At 43.2% G+C, this 25518-nt stretch overlaps 1 protein-coding gene across 1 annotated transcript; it reads right to left on the bottom strand.

Moving 5' to 3' along the window:
• Positions 1–415: 415 nt before the first annotated feature.
• BJ212DRAFT_1305176 (uncharacterized protein) lies at positions 416–1159 on the bottom strand (the record flags this gene model as incomplete). The annotated part of the gene is made up of 6 exons (XM_041333726.1): positions 416–535; positions 582–710; positions 745–840; positions 885–981; positions 1037–1072; positions 1113–1159. 6 exons carry the CDS (start codon positions 1157–1159, stop codon positions 416–418), a joined length of 525 nt encoding a protein of 174 aa, XP_041185991.1.
• Positions 1160–25518: the final 24359 nt, after the last annotated feature.

Here is a 25518-nt window from a genome sequence, read left to right as displayed (position 1 = left end):
ACATTGTGTCAAGCTTCATATTGGGATGAGTACAAGTACAAGGAGACATATGAGACCAGGTATTGGAGAAGTACAAGTTGAGTACAAGTGGGGAGACATATCAGAGACTGGTATGCTGTGTATATTACATCCAACTTGATCCTATGTTGTGATCAGATATTCATGGTCTCAGCCTCAGGATATTCTCCTGGCATTGTAGACCCTATCTCTTCATTAAGAGTGTTATCATGCTTCAAGGTATGCTCACTTACCTGCCCTGGAGATTGTTTTTAAATCCTTCAATGTCAGTGCCCAGTGCCATTCTGAGCAATTGGAGTCTGCTTGTCACACCATTCATGATGCAATATGTGATCACATGTGGTATGAGATAATTGTCTGTTGGTTGGGCCTTTTATTGATATTCAATTCATTTAGATCACCTGAAGTGAATCATCTGTCTTACTGGTCTGTCTGGGCTCTGCACAAGCAGCACCATATCATTAACATTGATGCATATCAATGCAGTTTGGAATGCTAGATGCATGCACTTGTGAACCTGGTCAGTGCATGGATCCATTAGTTTAAGGTGATGTTGTATATACTTGTCCACAGTTTTTCTGCAGCCCATGAATGAGTCTTCTTCTCTTAGGGGACTGGTGCCCCTTACTTTTACCACTGGCAATGTTTCTCACCAGAATGACAGCCAGGGATTGGATCTTATTTTTGGTAAGCTGCAGGGTTTATTGACATTGTGGTTGTGCTAACCTCATCATCTTCCATAGCAGTGTCCACACATCCATATGTCCCACTAGCAGAACTCATGGGTAGGTCAATATCCATATCTGGTTCTATCCAGATGCCCTGACATTTGTCAGTTATGAAATGTTGGTAAGTGATTGACTCACAACATTGTCTTCATGCCATTGGAGAGCAAGCTGATAAGATTTCAATGATGCCTTGATTCCCCATTCAAGTTCCTGAATCTCATGTGCCTCCAAGAACCTTTAGGTGTGTGGTGAAGCTTTGGCATATGGGCTGAACCACATGTTGAACACACTGTGTTTGCAAGAAGGCAAGTTGGATCCCACAACTTCTGTCATACTTACCAAGTTAAGTTTGGAAGATGATATTACACTGTAATCATTGTTTGTGACCCAGTCATAGTAGCCCTTGATTGCATTATGGTTGCTTCCTTACTTAATTGTCATCCCAAGTGTATTGTCATCTCAAATTCCAGAACAAAAAAAAACAATTATGGACCCTGATTAATGATTTATTAAGTTGCATTTGAGAGTAGTTACATTCTGATCATACTGATATCATGATGTAGTCTATTATGGAGAAGCCACACTCTCCCTGTGAACTTTGATCTGCATTTGTGTCAATTCACAATTGTTGTGCTGTTGTTGCAACACTATCAATAACAACCAAAATCCTAAACAAATAGGGGTGGTGTTGAGTGCACTTTTGCAAGGTGGCGCTGATCATATAAAATAAGCACTCATCCCTCATAGCTACACCGATTTTTCAAAGCCAAACCTGTAAAATGTAAGCCACTCCTGTCAAACCTGTTCTCACTGATACACAGTTTTTTTTACAGATGTTGTCAAACTTCAGATATGTGGATTCCCTGTCATCATTGCACTCCCTGGAGGTATGTTAAATTTGAAGCTACCACTATAATGCCACCTACTAACTACATGAAGGAGCATGTAACCTTAAAGCAAAAGGCTCTAGATGACTTCATAGACAGTTCTCAACATCCCTCTCACAAGAGGTGCACTTATGCCTCCTATCTTCTGTGGGCCCTGGCAGCATCTGTCATGTGTGATATATCCAAACCTGTGGAAGTGTCATATGCCATTCTGGACCCTTAACTCTAAATCTGCTTCTCCAGATATCCAGATCTCCAATGATCTGATCTATCTTTATCTCCCTTCCAGAATCCAAACTCTATATCAGTGCCCAACCCCATTTAGACTTCCTCTGTCTCTGGACTCTGGTTAACTACGTTTTTCTTCTGATCATTAATCCATTACATACATTTCATTTCTGATATGCATTATTGGTGATCCGTCTTACTTACTAATAGACTTTGCATATGCTTTGTACATAGCCTTTGTGTTTGCTGACTGATTCCTATATGATACCTACAGTATATAAACCTCCTGTAACTCTCGGAAATACTCCAGTTCAAATATCATCTTAGTTCCTGCTCATTCCTGTGTCCTCCAGACTCAAGATAAGTCTCTTGTCATATTCCGAGTCTTAGGATTGCATCCTAGACTACATTTCCGACTCTACCTTAAGGGTAGTCCATCCTCTGTTAGTTTCTAGTCCGGACTTCGTCTGGATTAGTCTTATCCGCTTGCCCAGGTAACATCTGGATGTCCATCGGATTTATCTCACATTTCAGATCTGGACGACTGTTCTAGCCCCTGAAATTAAGGGCACATACTCGGGAAAGAGGCACAGCATACAAGCTGAGGCCAAGCCCTTGTGATCCAACCCCCTTGAGCACATGACCTTAACACCAGCTCAGGATCTGCAGGTCTATTGCACAGGTATCTTGTCTCTCTTGGGAGCTAGTGGCACCTCTCTATTTTCATTCTGTAGGCTTGCAGTTTGATGACAAGTCCCTGCTCATCAGCACCCAAGCTTGTCTTGCCCTGCTCCTGTACAGGCACACAACCTTCTTTCATATGCCAAAGTATTTGTGATGCAATCTTCTTGATGCAGATGATCACCACCTCAAGGTGCTCCTAGGTTTCTTAGAGTCATTTGAGTGCATGCAAGTGTTCTTTGTCTCTATCACAAAAGATGGTGAAATGCTTGGAGATTTTGTGCCTCTGTTCCAGTCCATCCAAGACTTGAGCTGCATGAGCCTTCAGTTCTCAGATCAGGAGGCATCTTACCATGCATATCCTCTGCTGATTCTTCCTGACTTGGCTGCTGTTCCAACCCTCCCCCCAACTGATGTAATTTTCAAACATTCCATGCAAACTTGCCTATATTTTTCTCTCAATCCATGGTTTCCCTCACCCTCTCATCCTTGCAAAACTCTTCACTGACCAACCTCAGCCTTACATGTACTTCATTGAATGCCCTTCAGTGGACAGTGTTAATGCATGACCTTCATCTCCTGCAGCTTATATTTTTATCTATTGACATCAAGTGTCAAACTTCTGCTCTTGTCGAGTTCTTGCCATGACATGATATTCACCAGCTTTAGCTTTATGGTCAATGCATTGATCCTCATCATCATATGCAGAAAAAAGATACCCCTCATATTGCTTTACATAGTTTATGCATTCTCAGCTGGACCACTGTGGTACCTTGTGTCTCTATTACACAAAGTTCATGCACCTCTACACATTCAAACACTCAAATTGTACCTTGATGAGGAATCTCTGGCATTCACTCCCAATTACTTGTCTGCAATCCTGGATATTACTCAACAATTTGTTGCTATAGATTGCCTGGGACTGAGCTTTTATCATGGATCACTGATTTCTGGAAGTTTTGATGTCCCATTGGACGAATACCAAACTATTCCTGTGAAGAAACTCACAATTTATCTACCACATTGGTATAAATATTCAGATCAATACCCCTTGGTGAGTGCCACATGCAAAGCTACAATCAGGGTTAAACTAATGTTATGTGCATATAGCTCTGCTGCAGTCCTTGGCTAGGAGTCTTTGACCATGTCAAAGAAGTTTATCTCAGACCTGGAAGCATAACATCATCTGAGTGGCAGGAGCTGAAGGACATTTTTCACTACCCAGAGCATCCCTACCATTTGGATATCAGCAGTTATTTATGACATATAGTACCAGGTCTCCACTAATTATTCTCCCACTTGTACTTCTCCAATATTGAGGTCTCTGATACTTTTCCCACTTGTACTTACTTGTACTTATCCAATATCCAGCTGGTCTCATACATTCCCTCATCCTTATTTCAATACTCAGTTTCTAAAACAATTAAAAGCTGCTACCCATGTAGAATTAACTGCATATGGTAGACAGCAAGAGTAACATACTGTTGGTGAATGGGCACAATATAGTAGGGATGTGGTAAGGATATTGGGTATATGACAAATGGAATGAGATCTGGCAGAATCAATTCATATCAATGCTATGTGTGCACTCCACTTGAACCACTTTGAAATCAATGATGTAGCGAAGAGATGTTAGGTATGGAAAATATGGTACTGAAGCACATCACATACCCCACTCACCTCCTCTGAAGTTGTGGCTAAGATCAACACTTCCACCTACATGCAATGTGTGAAGGCCTCACATGCAAGATGAATGCAAACCCACCCTGCACCCTACTGAAACTACATGGCTTGTGGTGCACATGTATCTGCTGTAGAGTCTGTGCAAAGCCACTTGAGTGCCAACAGACAAATGTGTGACACAGCATCTTGTGATTGATGCTACATTGTGTGGAGTGTGGTGAAGGACTTGGAACATCGATGAGAAAGGTGTGGACATGATGGTACATACAGTCATACCATGTGAATAAGGGAGAAGACCATCAGGGATATTGAGCCAGAGAGTAGTGAAGGACTCAAGACATTCAAGGTGATGAAATAAGGAGAGAAAGGTGGGGACACAAGGGATGCTGTAAGAAGTACTTCATCCACCCTAACCAGATGCACATGACCATACAAACAGTCATGCCATGTGGAAAAGAGGGAGGACAGCAAACCCAGGGAGTAATGAGGAACTCAGTGATAGTTCAGGGCAATGAAATCAGGAGAGAAAGGTGGGGATGTGACCATACAAACAGTCATGCCGTAGTGAAGAAAAGTGAGTATAACTAGGGACCCCAACAATGATGAGCTCAGCAGTACAAACCATCAAGTCTGTGTGCAAGGACAAGTAAAGGTAAAGATGAGGCTTATAAACCAAGTGTATAGTGAGAATGAATGGACTTGGAACTTTGGCAATGAAAGATCACAACAATGCTAAACAAATTACATAATGATTCTGCCTTGGGAGTCAAGACTTTCGAACTTTTTGTGCACAATGAATCAAGTGGACAGACAATGATAAATGATATATGTAATAATGTCACATATGCACTTGGTTAGACTTAGTAGTTGTTCATAGTACCACTTCCTTTCCCTGGTATGACAGTATGTACCATTGCATCCATCTTCCTTGGCTATGGCATGACAATTTGTATTGTTGTGTCTTTCATTTATTCAGCTGCAATTTTGTCAGGATGGCCATTGACAGATGTTGAAGCTTTCATTGCTAGTAGCTTGCTGGTTTGTACCATCAAGCTTGTAATACTCAATGATCTTTCACCTCCATGATCCTCATCTTCCTACTCCCTGGCTCGGCATTACTGATGGATGACCTTTCAGCCTATTCACACAGCATGACTGGATGTATGATCATGTGTGGTTTTTTGTTACCTGCTTGCCCTCCTGACTTTAATTGGTCATCATCATATTCCCTTCTCCCCATCATTGTCATCACATGATAGAACACTGTACTACACAAATTTACCTCTATTTTCAATTTAAAAAGTTACATATATACATACAATGGTGCATAATATCATCAGCATCACCTGACTCATTCACCTTCCTACTTGTGTGAAATATTTGTACTCTTATCATCACTAGTTCCATTTTGTCCTCATTTAACTTCAGCGGTGTTTGTCCACATATTCAGTTTAAACCCCACATGTCACCACCCTCTATTGTTGCATTCCACTTCCACTTTCCACACCAACCTCCATTGTTATTGATCCCTTATAATTCCAAGAGACAATCTACACTCCTTTTTCATCTACCTGTCACATTAAAACAGTTTGTACTGTTGTGCACTTCCCTTGCTCTCACCAGCTTTCTATGTTGTCTACCATGTCATTCAACTCATCAATCCATAGCTGCTGCCAAATCTAACTCATCAGTTCATCCAAGCTTACTCTTGTTCTTGCTCTTAAGTGTTTGTACTATTGAGAGGTGCTTCACAGGTGACTATCTCAGGCCATCATCTACCATCAAATTTACCTCACTCAAATATCATTCCATGAGTTGCCAGGTTGTCCCATGATGTCATATTGACTCCCTTCCAGTGGAGTTACTGTCATACATATTCATGTTAGCCACACATGACTGTGACTGTGAACAAGGACACACATTCAGTTCTGACAGTGTAACTCTGCTGACTGTACTGGCATCTGTGAACTCCCATTGGAGAAAAGTTACACTATCTGTCCCAACTTTATGGTCAACACTCAGTATTGATCTCAAGGCACTCATCCTATTACATCCCAATCATATATTTGGCTTCCATCAACAACCCTTTGATAAATTATTGACTTTTATCATACAGTCAAAACATTCCTTGCTGGACACTCTCATTGATGCTCATGATTCAAAATCATGCAAACTGACTGGATAAGATGTTTGCCTTATTTACAGTGAAAGGAAGTCTAAATGTCTCTACCTTCAGGTGCATGTCTCTGTCTTCCACTGAAACCAGCCAACTCTATGCAAACTGTTTGCCCTATGTCTTTGCCATTTTGTTCCCATGGATGGACCAATGGCATTCACTGGAGGTCATCAGCAATACTTTGAAGCCACTTTGTGCTGCACTTTGATTTCTCTGCCTGCACAACTCTGCTTGAAGTGGTTCAGTGGCTTTGAGGCTTATCCCCTTCTAAAGTAATTCAGGAGCTCCACACCTTGAGTTTCTCAAGCTCAAGCAATCCAATGACTATTACTGCACTCATGCAGGACAATTCCTCCCCCCTCTGGAGCTTGATAGTCTCCTGTTCGCCATCTTGACTGGCATGTCTGGGCAAGATGTCACTGAACAAGATCAAAGTGGCACATCTGATCAAGACATCCTTGTGCAAGTTCCTGTGCCAGGTCACCCCCTCCTGAAACTGTGACATGTGGATATCTTTGGTGTTCCATTGAACTGGGCAGGTTTTCTTTGCACTCTTGGTGTGAGTCACTGCATTCAGTCATTGGAACTTTTGTACCACAACAGAACTCTCAGGCCAATGTTTGATCAGTTTTCAGCAATGATAAATGTGTGTCCTCTGCTGCAAAGACTTATTATTAGGGAGTCTGGGCCAGTCCTTTTGCAGCCATATCACTGTTGTGGTGTCATATTATTTCCAATGCTTGAGGAGCTTCACTTGGGGAATATGTGGTATGCTGAGATGGATTTGTTGATCATGCTACTCAGTCACCTTGATGCCCCAAACCTTGTTGCACTTTCCATCAAGGACATAAATTCCATTGACCCATAACCTATCAGTGACACCAGCATAAACATTGAGAGTCTCCCCAGCTACTGTGCAACTGGCTTCAGTGAGCACCTGGCAGCTGTCAGCAGAACTGATGTGCTGTTTCCAAAGCTTCAATGATTGTCACTCAATAGGGTCCATGCAGGTGTCACTGCATTCCACATCTTCATGTCTGCTTTCTCTAAGCTGCATCATCTGTTGCTATTTCACACACCCAATATGCTGGTAGCTCTCTTGCTGGATGCAGACATAACCATATCCTGCCATGCCAGCACATCCATCCTGGTCTCCCCTGTTACACAACCAGAGTTCCTGGAGTTGAAGCAACTCAAGAATGTAGACCTTGTGTTGATGGGAGACATTGAAGAGTCAAGTCCTTCCACACCTTACAAAACAATGTCAGCAGAGGACTACTATGATTGGGCTACATGGTGATCAGAGGTGGGTGGGTGATGATTTGTTGCAACATGTAGTACATCTTGCAGTATATAAACTACAAGCCATTGCTGCTGTGTGGCTCATCTTGTGAAAGGAAATTCTGTACTATATAATATATTTTTTGTGCATTGATATGTAGTATATTGTCATCCATCTTGTCCTGCAAAAATAGCATCCAAGTCTCATGCATGGTATGTTGCTAACCCAGCAATTGGATGTGAAAGAACTGCATTGACACAAAATATAGTTCAAGTGCAAGGGGTTGGCTGCTGGCTCTCTGCTTAGTGTTTCCCTATCTTTCATGCTCTACCATCCATGTCACTCAGCACCAAGCTTCCACTATCTATCATTGATGGATTCACACATGCATTGTGTCCTGTGCTCTTCACAGCAACCTGCAGATTTACCCATGCAGTTCCCTAAGCATGCCCCCACACCTGCTTTTATGCCACCACAATACTTACTACTACTAATACCATGCACTGTCATAGCACACTGTTTCTCGTCATATGAATCAATTTATTCTACTGTACTATATTATACACCAAAATATTTGTCAAAATAATCAGAAAATATCTTAATGGTGTGCTCTTTGAGATCTAAGTGATCATACATACAGTCAAGCCATGCAGAGAAGGGGAAAGACCATTGAGGACATCAATCCAAGGGAGTAGACAGAAGGATGCTTATGGTGATGAGCTCAGCAGTACAAACTGTTGAGTCCATGTGTAAGGTAGTAGGGAGTAAGGATGGATGAACTTGGAACTTTGGCGATGAAAGAGCATAACAATGATAAATAATGTATGTAATACATGTGGTATATTGTCATCTATCCTGTCCTGCAAAAATAGCATCTGAGTCTGCAGGTGTGGTAGGTTGCTGATGTAGCTGCATTGAAACAAAATATAGTTCAAGTGCAAAGAGTTGGCTCCATGCAGTGGAAATTGGAACTCACACATGAACATGAAAGCTCAAGTTGTATTGAATGAGTCATGATTACAATAAAGATTATAGGATGAAGCAGAAATTGAAACTGACATAAGACCTGCTTGGCAAGGTGATGTCATATCTGCATATCTGGATCTCAGATCCGACCCTTATCTCATCTCAGATCCACATCTTATCTCCGGATCCTATCCACATTTTATCTCCCTCCAACATCTTGTCATTCAATCTGTCCACTCGTCCAGTCCAGTCCACAACTCATCCAAATCCACAACCAGTGCTCGTCTCCTTTCAGTAACCCCCTAACTCCGGTATTTTGGTTATCTGTATATCTGTCCTGCTCCCTGATCCACTACCTATGTTTCATTTCTGTTTCATGATTTGTGATCCATTTCTACTTACCAATAGACTATCCACATGCTTCATACATAGCCTCAGACTCTGCTGATTGATCATCCCATTAGATACCTATAGTATATAACCTCCTGTAACCTTCTGTAGTACCTCAGTTCGAATATCATCTTAGTTCTACTCATTCCTGTCCTCTGGACTTGAGTACCTCTACTCTCATCACCCTCCGAGACTTAGGATTGATTCCTATAGTCTATCTGTATCTGCCTCTGTCTCCAACAGTCCATTACCATTAGTTTCTAGTCTGGACTTGTCCAGATTAGCCCTACAACACTTATCCCTCATCTGGAAGTCATCTGGATCCATTACGCTACTCGTCCAACCTTCTGGATGTGTTAGTCTGGTCTTCCTGAAATAAGGGGCAATACTCGGGTAAGGGGCACAGCGCACGAGCTGAGGCCAAAGCCCTTCAGATCCAGTTATCCTTTGAGTACGACCTTAACAGGTGACCAGTATGGTCAGGAGCATTCAGGATATTGTAGTAGAATGCACAGAAGTTAAGTGCAAGACCAAGGTGGAGCTGAATTCTTTTCAAGATGTGCAAACAAAACCAATAGGTTTGAGACATTACTTTTCTTGATGTAAAATCAAGTGGAGGATGAGACAACAATCATGTGGTAGGGTTAATTGCATAGTTCTTGTGAAGCTTACACAGGTACAATGAGAGGGTAAATGATATAGTAGGGATGTCGGGTATATAACAAATGTGATGAGATCCTGTGGAATCAATTCATATTGATGCTATGTGCACGCTCCACTTGAAGTGAGTGACATAGGAGAGATGTTAGATATGGAAGATATGGTACTGAAGCACATCACATACCCCACTCACCTCCTCTGAAGTCATGGCTAAGATCAACACTTCCACCTACATGCAATGTATGAAGGCCTCATGTGCAAGATGAATGCAAACCCACCCTGCACCCTACTGAAACTATATGGTTTGTGACATGCACACATCCACTCTGGAGTCTGTGCAAAGCCACTTGAGTGCCAACAGACAAACATGTGAGACAATGTCTTACAGTTGATATTGCATTGTGCAGAGTGGTTGTTGGGTGAGATGATGATGTTTGAGTCCCAGCCATGTTCCAAAAGAAATCATGCTAGCTCTTTGACTTATTAAGAGCAGTATCCACCAATGACCTGCCAAAAGCTTACCACAACTTGATCTCCTTCTCTTCTTCAGGCACTGATATTATATGAGAAAAGAGTCTGTGCCATCTAATCAAAGTGAGGAGAAGTATGGAATCCTGTATGGAAGAGAGATTGGATGAGATAAGAATGGCAGTCAATGAAGGAGCTCAAAATACTTGGTAGTGCTAGGATAGACATGGCATCAAGTTAGAAGCAAAGCAAGCAGGCATTACTGACTTAGACAAATGACATGTAAGAGAAGATATCAGACTTGCTAGGCAAAAAAGGGACTTATTCTGTTTCAATGATATGAACAATGAAGGAGCTCAAAGCATTTGGTAGCACCAGGATAGATGCAGTGCCAAGCTAAACACAAAGCAAGCAGTTATTGCTTACTTAGACAAAAGGTAAACTTCAACAGGTGGAAGTGAAGTAATGGCAACCTCACCTGGGACTTGCTATTGAGCTAACTTGAAAGGTGGGAAGAAGGCTGGCATCTCAAAGTGTAGACATACATGACTGTACATTCAGTCATGCCATATGGATAAGGGGGAAGACTATCAGGGTTGTTGAGCCAGAGAGTAGCAAAGGACTCAAGAGAGAAAGGTGGGGACATGAGGGATGCTGTAAGAAGTACTTCATCAGGAAATCAACCCTAACTTGATATGACCAGATATAATTGGTAAAATCAAATCAAAAATACACTAAATTATATAAGATTATATACAAAGATAAATCTTGATACAAGCACAACAAATAGCTATTGAATGAACAAGGATTATAACAAAACTGATATCCTGATGTTAGAAATATCAAGTCTTATAATTAATTGAAAGAAAGCCAACATTGTGATGTAGATATGTCAAGTCTTACAATTGTATCAACAATTCTCTATCAATTGGTCTCCACTACCAATACTTGCATGATATTGCACCAGCCATGTCACATGACAAATGCTTAGGTAAGTCTGAGTTTGAAAGTTTCCACCAACTTTGACACTTGTCTTCTCTTGTTTCACTACACTCAAAGTGCACACATCTGGCTCTTTAAGCCAATATCCTCTCCTCTCTCTTTTTATCCACTCATGGTAGTACCTCTGACCCTCTGGTGATTTATACCTCCTTCCTGGCCCTTCCTGGCTCCTCCCTGGCCCTCTTCCTCCCTAGTCCCCCCCTGGTCTCTTCCTGGTCCTCCTCCTTCCTCATCCCTTCCTGGTCCTCCCTGGCCCTTCCTTATGGTATCTTCCTTGAGTCAGGTAACTGACATCTCTCTTTGTCTTCTGCCATATCATGTCTCTCTACTCTCTTGTATTGTTACTACCTGTATATACCCCAATCCCAATTAAAATTTGATTTAATTTATAAAATGATAAAATGAGTATCAAGATTGAGATTTTGTAGTAAGTTCTTGTCAATTTTGTTTGAAGTGATCTGGCATTATAAAACTTTATGAAGGATGGCAGATATTTGCAATATGTGTCACAATTGTATCTTTGGTGATTTTCCCTAGCATAACCTGCCTATCTAAAGGTTTGTCAAGCTGAGTGCAATTATGATGGATATTATATCAATTTTATGCTAGGCAAAGCTTTATAAAGCTATATCATTCTCAGGTCAATTGCCTGATGTTTATCAACCCTAACCAGATACACATGACCATACAAGCAGTCATGCTGTGTGGAAAAGGGGGAGGATGTCAAACCCAGGGAGTAAAAAGGGACTCAGTGATGGTTCAGGGCAATGAAATCAGGAGAGAAAGGTGGGGATGTGACCATACAAACAGTCATGCTGTAGTGAAGGAAAGTGAGCATAACTAGGGACCCCAACAATGATGAGCTCAGCAGTACAAACTGTCAAGTCTGTGTGCAAGGACAAGTAAAGGTAAAGATGAAACTTGTAAACCAAGCATTTAGTGAGGATGAATGGACTTGGAACTTTGGCAATGACAGATCACAACAATGCTAAACAAATTACATAATGATTCTGCCTCAGGAGTTGAGACTTTCGAACTTTTTGCATGCAATGAATCATGAAAGTGGACAAACAATGACAAATAACCTATAGCCAGACTTAGCAGCTATTCATAGTACTACTTCCTTCTTCCCCTGGCATGATGATTCATATTGTTGTGTCTTTCCCCCATCCACCTGCAACTTCATCAGGATGGTCATCAACACATGACAGAGCTTTCATTGCTGGTAGCTTGCTGGTTTGTACCATCAAGCTTGCATGATTGTCGTCTTCTTGATTTCATTGCCAACCTTTAGAGTCCTTCACTGCTCCCTAGCTCAATGTACCCAATGATTCATGGTCTTCCCCCTCATTCACACAGCATGACTGTATGTACAGTCATGTATGTACAGTCATGTATGTCCCTGTTCTGGAACTATTATCATGTCATTTTTTATCACCCACTTGCCTTCTTAACTTCAAGTTCCCTTTTTGCTGGTGACAAGATGCTGTACTATATGAATCTACCCTTGTTTAAATTTAAAATATCATCCCAGCCATCTGTTCCTCTGCAATACATACATTCATACTACAGTACATAATGTCATCAGCATCACCAAACTCATTTGCCTCCCTACTTATGTGAAACCTTTGTACTGTTATCATTACCAGCCCTATTTTGTCCTCAGCTTCTTTGATTCAACTTCATCCATATATTAAAATCTTGGATCTCACCTCAGAGTCCACCCTCTATTATTATGTTACACTTCCACTTCCACTTTCCCCACCAGTCTGCACTCCTTTTCTGCCAACCTGTCACATTAAAACAGTTTGTACTGTTGCACACCTCCCTAGCTCTCCCCCAAGTACATTGTAGAATTCCAATGACTTGCCTCACAGGTCTGTGGATGGGGTGACAGAGCCCTACGCTGACAATTCTATAACGGACTTCCTGCTCATATCAAGGATGAAATCAGTTGCATGGGAAAACCTGGCACACTCTCAGAATACAAAACCCTTGCACAGACCATTGATGCCCACTATTGGGAACGCAAGGGAGAGATCTCCTGCAAAACCAAGTCCTCTGCACCAAACCCTCCTGCCAAGTCTTCCGAATGGACCAATGCCAACACGTCCAGATCTGGAAGCACCTCCTCCAGAAACAACAAATCCAGAAAGATGACTTCGTCTACTACCTCCGCTCCTAAAGCTCTGGACCTCAGCAACAAGTTGGGTAAGGACGGAAAGCTTACATCCGAAGAGTGTCAGAGAAGGCTGGACAGGAAGCTCTGTCTGTTCTGTGGTGGACCTGGGCATACTGCTCAGGACTGCACAAAGTCAACTTTGTGCACTACCAAAGGTTGCTGTCATATCCCACAATCCGGACCCACATTCCATCATATTCCCACGCCTTCCGAGCCTACATCCGGACCCCACTTCATATCCAGCTCATTCCCAGATCCCCTTCCACTGTGCTCCATACCTCAGCAGGATTGACTGCGCTCCTGATTTACCCCTGAGCTCCGGACCTCCGGATCCTCACTGCTAGCCTGATCCATACAACCCTATCTGTCCACCCTATGCGCACTCCATCCAGCAAGACATCCAGACTTCACCTCGCCTCAGATTCCAGACTATATCCACCTTCTCGTATTCCGGTCCTGTATCCACCTTGTCTTCCAGATCCCCAGATCTCCGGACCTCCGGATGTTAACTCCAGATATTAACTCCGGACCTATTTCCACCCTCTGTCCAATATCCTGTGCCTATCCCCATTTAGGCATTCTCTGCCTTCTGGCTTTTGGTTACCTCTTGTTCTGTCTTGCTTATTGATCCTTGTATGAGTCCTCATCTCCGAGTTCATTTACTTATGTTCCGACTTACTTACTAATGTGTTTCCACATGCTCGTACATAGCCTTGCTCCTTTGCTTACTGATTCCCTCAGATATTGTTCAGTATATAACCCCTGTAGATACTCCTGTAGTTCCTCAGTTTGAATATCAACTTAGAGTTGCCCAATCCTTTCTTGGACTTTGGTCCACCTAAGTCTGTCCTACCCATCAGGCCTAGAGATTGATTCCCTAGGCCAGAGTTCCACCTTTCTGGCACTTACCCTCTTTCCGGACTTAGGTCCAATCCCTGTCCCTCTGACTCTACCTTAGGGTAGTCTACCCCTGCTTGTTTCTACATCGGATGAAGTCCAATGTAGCCCCTATTCCTTCTGGACCTCTGGATGTCCTGTCCTTTGGATGTTCCACCCTCCGTACCTTCAGACGTTCCATCCTCCTAACCCTCGGACATCCTATCCTCCTGTCCTTCTGTCCTCCATCATCCTGCCCTCCTGCCCTCCTGTCCTCCTGTCCTCCAGACCTTTGGATCTCCTATCCTTCCATCCTGTTTCCTGTAGAAGTATTACCTTGCAGTGGGAACTCTCCTGAGCACTTCCTGTATTCCTCCAGAACTCTCCCGCGCTCCTCCGGAAGTCCTCTAGTGCTCTCCAGCAGAGTAGCCAGCCTCCAGAAGTCCTCCAGACTTTGTTGGACCATCATCGGACCTCATACGAAATGAAGGGCACATACTCAGGTAAGGGGCACAGCATACGAGCTGAGGCCAAGCCCCTCTGAGTCAGTCTCTCTCCCCCTTGAGCAACATGGTTCTTAACAGTTGCACAGCTACAGTTGATCCAGAAACCAAACTGGATGCCTTGGACGAGGCAAAAAAATAATCTGTGACCCTCCTGACTCCGCATGGGATGAGGGTTGTGTTGACTCAACCTGTGCAACAGAGCTACGACTCAACGCTGTGTCCGATCCTGTTAAGGTCGCGTGCTCAAGGGGGTCGGATCACAAGGGCTTGGCCTCAGCTCATACACTGTGCCCCTTTCCCAAGTATGTGCCCTTAATTTCTGGGGGCTAGAACAGTCGTCTGGAGTTTCTGGGATTTGACTAAGGCGGATAATGGACATCCGGATCTGAAATGTGAGATAAATCCAATGGACATCTGGATGTTACCTGGGCAAGTGGATAAGACTAATCCAGATGAAGTCCAGACTAGAAACTAACAGAGGATGGACTACCCTTAAGGTAGAGTCGGAAATGTAGTCTAGGATGCAATCCTAAGACTCAGAATATGACAAGAGACTTATCTCGAGTCCGGAGGACACAGGAATGAGCAGGAACTAAGATGATATTTGAACTGGAGTATTTCCGAGAGTTACAGGAGGTTTATATACTGTAGGTATCATATAGGAATCAGTCAGCAAACATAAAGGCTATGTACGAAGCATATGCAAAGTCTATTAGTAAGTAGGACAGATCACAAATAATGAAGACCGGAAATGAAATGTATGTAATGGATCAATAATCAAAAGGGAAACATGGTTAACCAGAAGTCCAGAGACAGGGGCAGTCTAAATGGAGTTGGGCGCTGATATAGGGTTTGGATTCCGGAAGGGAGATAAAGATAGATCAGATCATTTGAGATCTGGATCTCAGATCCGGATATCCGGAGAAGCGGATTTAGAGTTGAGAGTCCAGAATGGCATATGACAGATCCAAACTCTCTCTGTCCATATATTTCCATCCCTATGTATTCCGATATTTCTGACTTTCCAGCTCTTGTAGATTGTGGTTCCTCCCATTGCTTCATAGAATCTGACTTTGTCCATAAATATAATCTACCTACCTATGCAATTCCCCCAATTCCACTCCATTTGTTTGATGGTACTTGTAATGCAACCATTTCTGAAGCTATAGATCTGCCCATCCATTTCTCGTCCAGTGTAGTCACCTCTGATACATTCTATGTAACTCCTTTGGATTCATCCTGTCTTATCATCCTTGGATATAGCTGGCTTACCCAACACAATCCATTGATTGACTGGGTTTCACATAGCATCGAGTTCTGGACTTCATCTCATGGAATGCCATTGACCCCTCCGATATCACCTCCACCACCTCCAGTGGAAACTACCCCTCCAACTACTCCAGACACCTCCACTGATACCTCCGAGCCTAACATTTCTCTAATCAATGCAGTGGCCTTTTGCTGGGCCTGCAAGTTAGAAGGTTCCAAGCAGTTCAGCATCTTCCTACGTCCTTCCAGTGCCAAGATCCATTCTGTATCCACTTCATCCGATGCTCCAGATCTATCTGCGATCCCTCTGGAGTATCATGAATATGTGGATGTCTTTGACAAGGGAAAAGCTAGCCAACTTCCTCCTCATAGGCCTTATGACCTAAAGATCGACTTAGAGGAAGGTACTGCTCCACCCCCAGGCACCATATATTCCCTTTCTCCAGTTGAGCTTGAAGCTCTCTGGAAGTTCCTGGATGAAAATATCTTGTCTGGACTCCTCTGCTCCTCCTCCTCTCTGCATGGAGCCCCTGTCCTGTTTGTCAAGAAGAAGGATGGCTCCCTGCATCTTTGTGTGGATTTCCATGGCCTGAACAGGATCACCAAGAAAGACTGTTATCCATTGCCCCTCATTGCTGACCTCTTAGACTCTCTGAGCTGCGCCAAAGTTTACACTAAGATCAACCTCCGGTCTGCTTACCATCTCATCCAGATCTCTTCCAGAGATGAGTGGAAGACAGCTTTCTGGACGCACTATGGCTCCTATGAATGGTTAGTTATGCCTGAGGGTCTCACCAATGCTCCAGCGGCTTTCCAGCGTTTTGTCAATAGCATCTTTGCCAATATGCTTAACATATGCATTGTGGTGTATCTGGATGACATCCTCATCTATTCCCATGACCTTGCATCCCATAAGCAACATGTCTGAGAAGTACTTCGACAACTCTGGAAGCATCAACTCTATGCCAAACCAGAGAAATGCGAGTTCCACTCCAATTCCATAGAATACCTTGGTTACCTCCTGTCTCTGGAAGGCCTTACTATGTCATCCGATAAAGTCAAAGCTATCATTGACTGGCCAGAGCCATGGAAGGTCAAGGATGTTCAATCCTTCCTCAGATTCGCAAATTTCTATCATCATTTCATCTTCAACTACTCGGACATCATCACTCCGCTCACCTGGCTTACATGCAAGAATGTTAACTGGGACTTTTCAGAGGATTGCTGGAAATCATTTGCTGCACTCAAGAAAGCTTTCACATCTGCTCTGGTGCTTATGCACTGGATCCCAAACATTCCTATTGTCATTGAGACCAATGCCTCTGACTATGCTATTGCTGGAATACTGTCCATTGTATGTCCAGACTCAGAGCTTCATCTGGTAGTGTTCTATTCTAGAACCCTGTCTGCTCTGGAACTCAACTATGATACCCACAACAAGGAACTCCTAGCCATATATGAAGCTTTCCGGACCTGGCAACACTACCTAGAAGGCTCATCCAAGCCTATTGACGTTGTCATGGACCACAAGAATCTTGAGTACTTCGCAATCACCAAACTCCTCTCTCACCATCAGGCATGTTGGTCGGAGTTCCTCCACCAATTCAATCTCATCATCCATTTCTGTCCCAGAAAACTTGGAGCAAAACTGGATTCCCTCACTAGATGCTGGGACATCTACCCCAAAGAGGGGGATAAGGACTACACTCAAGTTAACCCTCATAACTTCCATCCGGTGTTCACATCCGAACAGTTAGCTTCGTCCCTACAAGCATCAACGTTAGCATATCTGGTGCTCCAAGCAGCTGTACTCATGGATGTTGACCAACTCTGAAACAATATCCTATCTGCTCTCCCTAATGACCCTATTGTGTCTGCTCAAATGTCCGGTCCTCCGGATCCCAGATGGACCACAGACGATAGTGGTTTCCTCCATTGTGACAATCATATATACAGTGGCTCAAAAAACTGTCTGCATGTTTTGAGATTTTTCACTATCTATGATATTGTGTGAGAATGAACAAATGGCTCAAGGACATGGTTATACCACATTGCAGTATGGCTTCAGGGCTTTCATTTGAGCCCTACACTGTGGGAATCGGTGGAGATATGGTGGAGATACAAGGCTTACAAAATCATGACTCATGTGGACAGTTTTTTGAGCACATATTAAAACTATATAAATCATCATTTATGACACCATAACAATCATGCCACTATTAAATAAATTATAAAGTGGTGTCATTATGTCATTTTAAAACCATATCTAACTATACAAACCAAAAATTTCCATATGTCATGGTTATATTCACTATGAAAGCCACCCCCCCTGCTCAAAGGGATAATATCCTCTCTCTTTCCTATTCTGGCCTCTCTGCTTGTCAAATTTCCTCTAGAACTGGAGTATCCAAGTCCACTGTGGCCAAGTTCATCAAAGAAAGTCACACAGACAAGGAAAACTTCTGTGAAGGGCATCCATCCAAGCTCACCTCTACTGATAGGAGGGCTATTATTCAACATATCACTACAGGAAAGGCTGATAATGCTGTCCAGGTCACCTATTACATCAATTCCACCATCATATTCCCTGTCTCTTCACACACTGTGAGAAACATTCTCAAGACAGCTCATCTCAGGTCAGTAACAAGGAAGAAAAGGCTTTCCTCTCCATCACACATAAACAGAGATGACTAACCTTTGCCTTAGCCCATCAGAATTGGATTACATGGACTGGAAGCATGTTATATGATCATATAAGACCACAATAAATAGGATTGGGTCAGATGGCAAGGTATATATGTGAAAAAAGAAGGGTGCTAGTCCTCTCTGCATATGTGTGACAGAGAGGAGAGCCTTTTCTTCCTTGTTACTGACCTGAGATGAGCTGTCTTGAGAATGTTTCTCACAGTGTGTGAAGAGACAGGGAATATGATGGTGGAATTGATGTAATAGGTGACCTGGACAGCATTATCAGCCTTTCCTGTAGTGATATGTTGAATAATAGCCCTCCTATCAGTAGAGGTGAGCTTGGATGGATGCCCTTCACAGAAGTTTTCCTTGTCTGTGTGACTTTCTTTGATGAACTTGGCCACAGTGGACTTGGATACTCCAGTTCTAGAGGAAATTTGACAAGCAGAGAGGCCAGAATAGGAAAGAGAGAGGATATTATCCCTTTGAGCAGGGGGGGTGGCTTTCATAGTGAATATAACCATGACATATGGAAATTTTTGGTTTGTATAGTTAGATATGGTTTTAAAATGACATAATGACACCACTTTATAATTTATTTAATAGTGGCATGATTGTTATGGTGTCATAAATGATGATTTATATAGTTTTAATATGTGCTCAAAAAACTGTCCACATGAGTCATGATTTTGTAAGCCTTGTATCTCCACCATATCTCCACCGATTCCCACAGTGTAGGGCTCAAATGAAAGCCCTGAAGCCATACTGCAATGTGGTATAACCATGTCCTTGAGCCATTTGTTCATTCTCACACAATATCATAGATAGTGAAAAATCTCAAAACATGCAGACAGTTTTTTGAGCCACTGTATGTCCCTGATTCCAATAACCTCCGACTTCACATCCTCTGGAACACACATGACCATCCCCTGTCTGGACACTTTGGCCAGAACTGGACATTAGAACTCATCTGACACAAATATACCTGGCCTGGAATATGCACCTATGTCAAAGACTATGTTAAATCATGCACTACCTGCGCCCAAGCCAAGGTTCCAAGACATAAGCCATACAGATTGCTCAAACAACTCCCTGTTCCGGACAAGCCTTGGAACTCCATCTCCATGGATTTCATTGAGCAACTTCTGGACTCCTCCAGCTTCACAGCCATCCTCGTCATCATAGATCATCTATCCAAGCAAGCAATATTCATTCTGACCCACAATACTATCACCTCTCCAAACCTCACTCACTTATTCCTACTCCATGTGTTCTCCAAGCATGGTGTTCCATCCCATGTAACCTCAGACCAGGGAACAGAGTTTGTATTTCACTTCTTCTGGTCCTTAGGAAAAGCATTAAATATGATCCTCCACTTCACATCCAGATATCATCCGGAAGGGGATGGACAAACCAAGCATGCCAATCAAACCCTAGAACAATACCTCCAGATCTACTGTAACTATCAGCAGGATAACTGGTCAGAACTACTCCCCTTGGCTGTTACAGTTACATACACCCCTATTCATTTTCTCCTATTTTCACTGTATTACGTCATGAGCCACATGATGCCACCACTAGACTTATCTCTGACTCGTATCTTGTATTACATCACAACCGCAGTCACCATTGCTAGATGACCTATTCTTGCTATCACTTACGCATTTCTTATCTCTGACTCACTTTGTTCTCACACTTGCCCTAAAGCACAGTAGCCCACTATAAATAGTTCTCTTGTATGCTTTAGTTTCTTTACTTTAATCTTACTAGGTTTTACCTGGAACATCTTTCACTTAGGACCTCCAATCCTAAGTCGTCTGAACCAATATTCAAGTCAAAGACACTCTCTTTGCCTTGTCTTATGACCCTTGCATTTGCAAGGTCTTGATCGTGACATCAGCCATCACTCTTATCAAGCTGCTGTTGTTACAACTATCCTAGTTCATAACAAAAGATTAAAGTTCAACACCAACCCTCTCCATCCGGGAGGTCCCAGAAACCAGAAACCAGAACTAGGCAGAGAGAGACATAACATCCCCTGCAACCAGAAACATCACTAGACCAGAAGATCAGGATGTCAGCACCTATCACCACCCCAGAACTTAAAGCCGGAGCTCCAATGTCTTATGATGGAAGCCCCCAGCAGGCTTTATGATGGTTGTTCTCGATTGAGGCATACTTTGCCTTTAATGCTACAATCTATAACACCAATGAAAAGAAAGTCATTACCACACTTGCGTATATGACCAAAGACAGCGCTATGGGTTGGGCACTCACCTTTTACACTGAGGTTGACAACTCCATCTCCAAGTCCTATGGAACCTTTGCAAACTTTGAAACAAAGTTCAAAGAAGCCTTCGTACCAGCCAACACCATCGGCACGGCTATGAATAAGCTCCATACTCTGAAGCAGACAGGCAATCTCACTTCCTATATCGCCAGTTTCAAGACCCTTGCCACACAAGCCTCCATAAAGCAAGACGGTGTCTTGATTACATTCTTCAATGATGGGCTCAAGAAGGGGATCAGTAACGCCATCTACCAAATGGAAACTGTCCCCATAGATTTTGACAAGTACATTGCTGCAGCCATCAGGCTCAACAGTAATTGGCAAAGAGGTGCCATGTTCTGTCAGAACAACTGCACCACTACCAAACCAACTGGACAATGATACATACCTAGACCTTCCATTGATTGGCATGATCCAAATGCCATGGAAGTAGACCGGCTTACTGAAGCCGAAAGAAACGATCATATGAAGAAAGGGTTATGCTTTACATGTCATCAGAAGGGACATATGACTAGAGCCTACCCTCAAAAGAAGAACGGGAGAACCCCAGTTCATCGTGAAGAAATTGAAGATAGTGACAAAGAAGATGAAGATACAACAATCTGTTGCCTTGCTGAGGATTTTTGATGTGGAAGACTGGATCGACATCAGTATCTTCTGAAGTACCCATTAGACTTGTATGAAGTATTGGAATAAGAAAGGAACTTTGTGTTCCCATTTCCCTCATTTCTAAAACTTGTCTGAAACCTGTCAAAACAACAGCTGTTGTTGACTCCGGTGCCGCCAGAACATTTATCTCCGAGGACTTTGTCAAGCTCCATGGTATCAGAATGCATAAACTCACAAAACCATTCCAAGTCACTACTGCAGATGGAAGTTATGTGAAGGGGGGCGCTATCACCCAATATTGCATCCTCATCATGAAAATCAATGAACGATCCATGATTGGAAAGTTTAATATCACATGGCTTGGCTGTTGTGATCAGATTTTACTCAGGATTCCCTGGCTACGTGCTATGGACCCAGTAATTAGGTGGAAAGCAGAAACACTAGAACTTCCTCGAAGTGAGAAGAGCGATCTGATTGAAGAAGACGTTGATAATGAATGTAAGAGGAATGGCCTCCTGCCTCTCTTCCAGAAAATCAGTCAGAAGTCAGAACCAACTCCAGTTGTAGTGCTGCTGAAAGTGCCTCCTGCAAAGTTGGTTGTGACCATACTACCCAAAGAACTGCCACCTCAGGCTACCATTGAAGAAATCCCAGACAAAGAAGCACCCCCAGTACTGCCCAACCTTGACCCCATCCCTGATGATGACAATGACTCTTTTGACACCAAAGATGATGTATGGACTTTGGACTATGCTCCACCTGTATGTGAACTTGCCATGTATCATCTCAATGATGATGAATTTTTGGTTGAATACCCTGCCAATGCTACTGAGCTCCAGGTCATCACCAATATCTCCATGGATACACCGTTAACCAAAGACAGTACTAGTATTGCGGAACAAAAAACCACAGTTGCACCCCTGTCATGGCCTATGGAATATGTCAAAACCAGTAACAAAGCACAGCAGTTTGCTTTAGCAGCTGGGCTTGAACAGAAGAAGAAATCATTCGAGGAACTTGTCCCTTCCTACCTTCACAACTTTGCTGATATCTTTGCAAAAGACGGTCTCAACCAGTTACCACCAGAACAACCTGGTATTGACCATCATATTGAAACTAAACCCGGTTTTATTCCTAAAATGTCAAAGGTGTACCCATTATCAGAAGCAGAGCATACTGCTGTCAAAGCTTTTATCGATGAAAACGTGAAGAAAGGTTTTATCTCTGAATCAAAATTGCCACAAGCAAGCGGTTTCTTCTTTGTAGGAAAGAAAAGTGGGGATCTCTGTCCTTGTCAAGACTACAGATACATCAACGATTGGACAGTTAAGAATGCTTACCCTCTCCCATTACTGCTTTCATTGGTCGCTCGGTTGCACGGTGCAAAGTACTTCACAAAAATGGACGTCTGTTCCAGCTATAACAATATCCGGATTCACCCCGATGATCATTGGAAAGCCGCCTTCACCACTGAATATGGACTGTTTGAACCAAACGTCATGTTCTTTGGCCTTTGCAACTCTCCTGCCATGTTCCAGGCATACATGAATCATACATTCCAACAAGAAATCAATGAGGGATGGCTCATCATTTATATGGACAATATTCTGATCTTTTCCAGTGATCTCCCCTCTCATCATGATCACACCTGACACATCCTTGAATGAATTCGCATGGAGAAATTATTCCTGAAACCAGAGAAATGTATGTTTGACACACAAGAAGTTGAATATTTGGGTATGATTATATGCCCTGGATGTATTGCAATGGACGTCACCAAAACCGATGGTATTCGCGATTGGCTGGTCCCCAAAATGGTGAAGGAAGTTTGGTCATTTCTAGGATTTTGCAACTTCTATTGAAACTTTGTTCCTCATTACTCCAACATCACCAGACCTCTAATCAACCTCACTAAGAAAGATACCATATTCCTATGGTCAGATCATTGCACTGCTGCATTCTCCACGCTAAAGGAATGCTTCCTAAAGCAACCCGTCCTCTAAACCCTGACCCAAGCTGGCAGTTTGCTGTAGCTACTGACGCTTCACTCATTGCCACTGGCATGGTATTATTGCAGACTGTCATATCCCATATGCCAGACATAGATCCCATCATATTCCCGCGCTTTCCGGACCTATTTCCGGACCCCATATCCAACTCATTCCTGGATCCCCTATCCTGTCCACCCTATGCACATTCCATCCAGCAAGACATCTGGACTTTACCTCCTCTTGGATTCCGGACTACATCCACCACCTCACATATCTCAGTCCTGTTTCTGCCCTGCCTTCTGGATCTCCAGATCTACTGGACCAGACCATTCCCACCCTCTGTCTGAGATCCTGCGCCTATCCCCATTTAGGCATCTCTGCCTTTCTGGTTCTCGGTTATCTCTGTTTCTGTCTTGCTGATTGATCCTTGTACAAGTCTTCATCTCCAAGTTCATTTACTTATGTTCCATCTTACTTACCAATGTGTTTCCACATGCTCATACATAGCCTTACTCTGTTGCTTACTGATCCTCTCAGATATCCTCTAGTATATAACCCCTGTACAATTCCTGTAGAGTCCTCAGTCTGAATATCACCTTAGACTTGCCCAATCTTCTTCCAGACTTCAGTCCATCTGAGTTTGTCCTTTTCCATAAGGCCTAGGGATGGATTCCCTAGGCTGGAATTCCAGACCTTCAGATTTGTCCCCTATGTCTCTGTCCCAAGTCTAGGGATTGCTTCCCTAGGCTGGAGTCTTGCCTTTCCAGCACTTACCCTCTTTCTGGACTTAGGTCCACTTCCTGTCCCTCTGACTCTACCTTAGGGTAGTCTACCTCTGTTTGCTTCTACATCAGACTTCATCCAATGTAGCCCCTATTCCTTCCGGACCTCCGGACCTCCTGTCCTCCATACTCCAGACCTCCGGACATCCTGTCCTCCTGTCCTCTAGACCTCCTATCCTTCCATCCTGTTTTCCTATAGAAGTATTACCTTGCAGTGGGAACTCTCCTGAGCACTTCCTGCATTCCTCTGGAACTCTCCCATGCTCCTCTGGAAGTCCTCCGGACTTTGTCAGACCATCATTGGACTTCCTCTGAAATGAAGGGCACATACTCAGGTAAGGGGCACAGTGTATGAGCTGAGGCCAAGCCCCTCTGAGTCAGTCTCTCTCTCCTTTGAGCATGGTTCTTAACATCCGCCCTTGCTGATTGGACCATAAAGGATGATATCCTTTATTATAAGGATCATGCCTATGTCCATCCCGCCGGTTGGCATCTTATTCTAGAACATTGTCATGATCACACTACTGCCAGTCACCCTGGTCATTTTAAAACTGAAGAGCTCATCAAACAGGACTTTTGGTGGCCATCTATGGGTACCTATATCCGTAATACATTGAGGGTTGCGCCCTTTGTCAGCAAATGAAGTCAGATACCCACCTGACGATGCCACCCCTTGTCCCGATTCCCTCTGTCACCATCACACCATTCACCCAGGTCTCTGTCGATCTTATCACTGATCTTCCCCATGTGCATGTTTTGATTCAGTTATGGTTGTGGTAGACCATGGCCTTATGAAGGGGGTAATTCTTATCCCTTGCACAAAAATCATCACTTCTGAAGGTGTTGCCACAAAATTCTTCAAATACATCTACCGCAGATTTGGACTACATGAGAAAGTCATTTCTGACCGAGGACCGCAATTTGTATCAAAATTCTCAAAAGCCCTTGCCAAGCTTTTGAAATACAACATAGCTGCATCAGCCGCTTATCACCCTCAGACTGATGGCCAGACTGAATGGCTTAATCAAGAACTTGAAACCTACCTCCGTATCTACTGTTGCAACCACCCTGAAGACTGGGTAGAACACCTTGCAATGGCAGAATTCATCCACAATCATCAGAAACATGACTCCCAGTAACATGTCACCATTCTTCC

Source organism: Suillus subaureus (genome assembly GCF_016647635.1).
Source record: "Suillus subaureus strain MN1 chromosome Unknown BJ212scaffold_103, whole genome shotgun sequence".
Taxonomy (NCBI): Eukaryota; Fungi; Basidiomycota; class Agaricomycetes; order Boletales; family Suillaceae; genus Suillus; species Suillus subaureus.
Note: the sequence above shows the minus strand (reverse complement) of the source record. Positions and strands in the feature narration are given on the sequence as shown.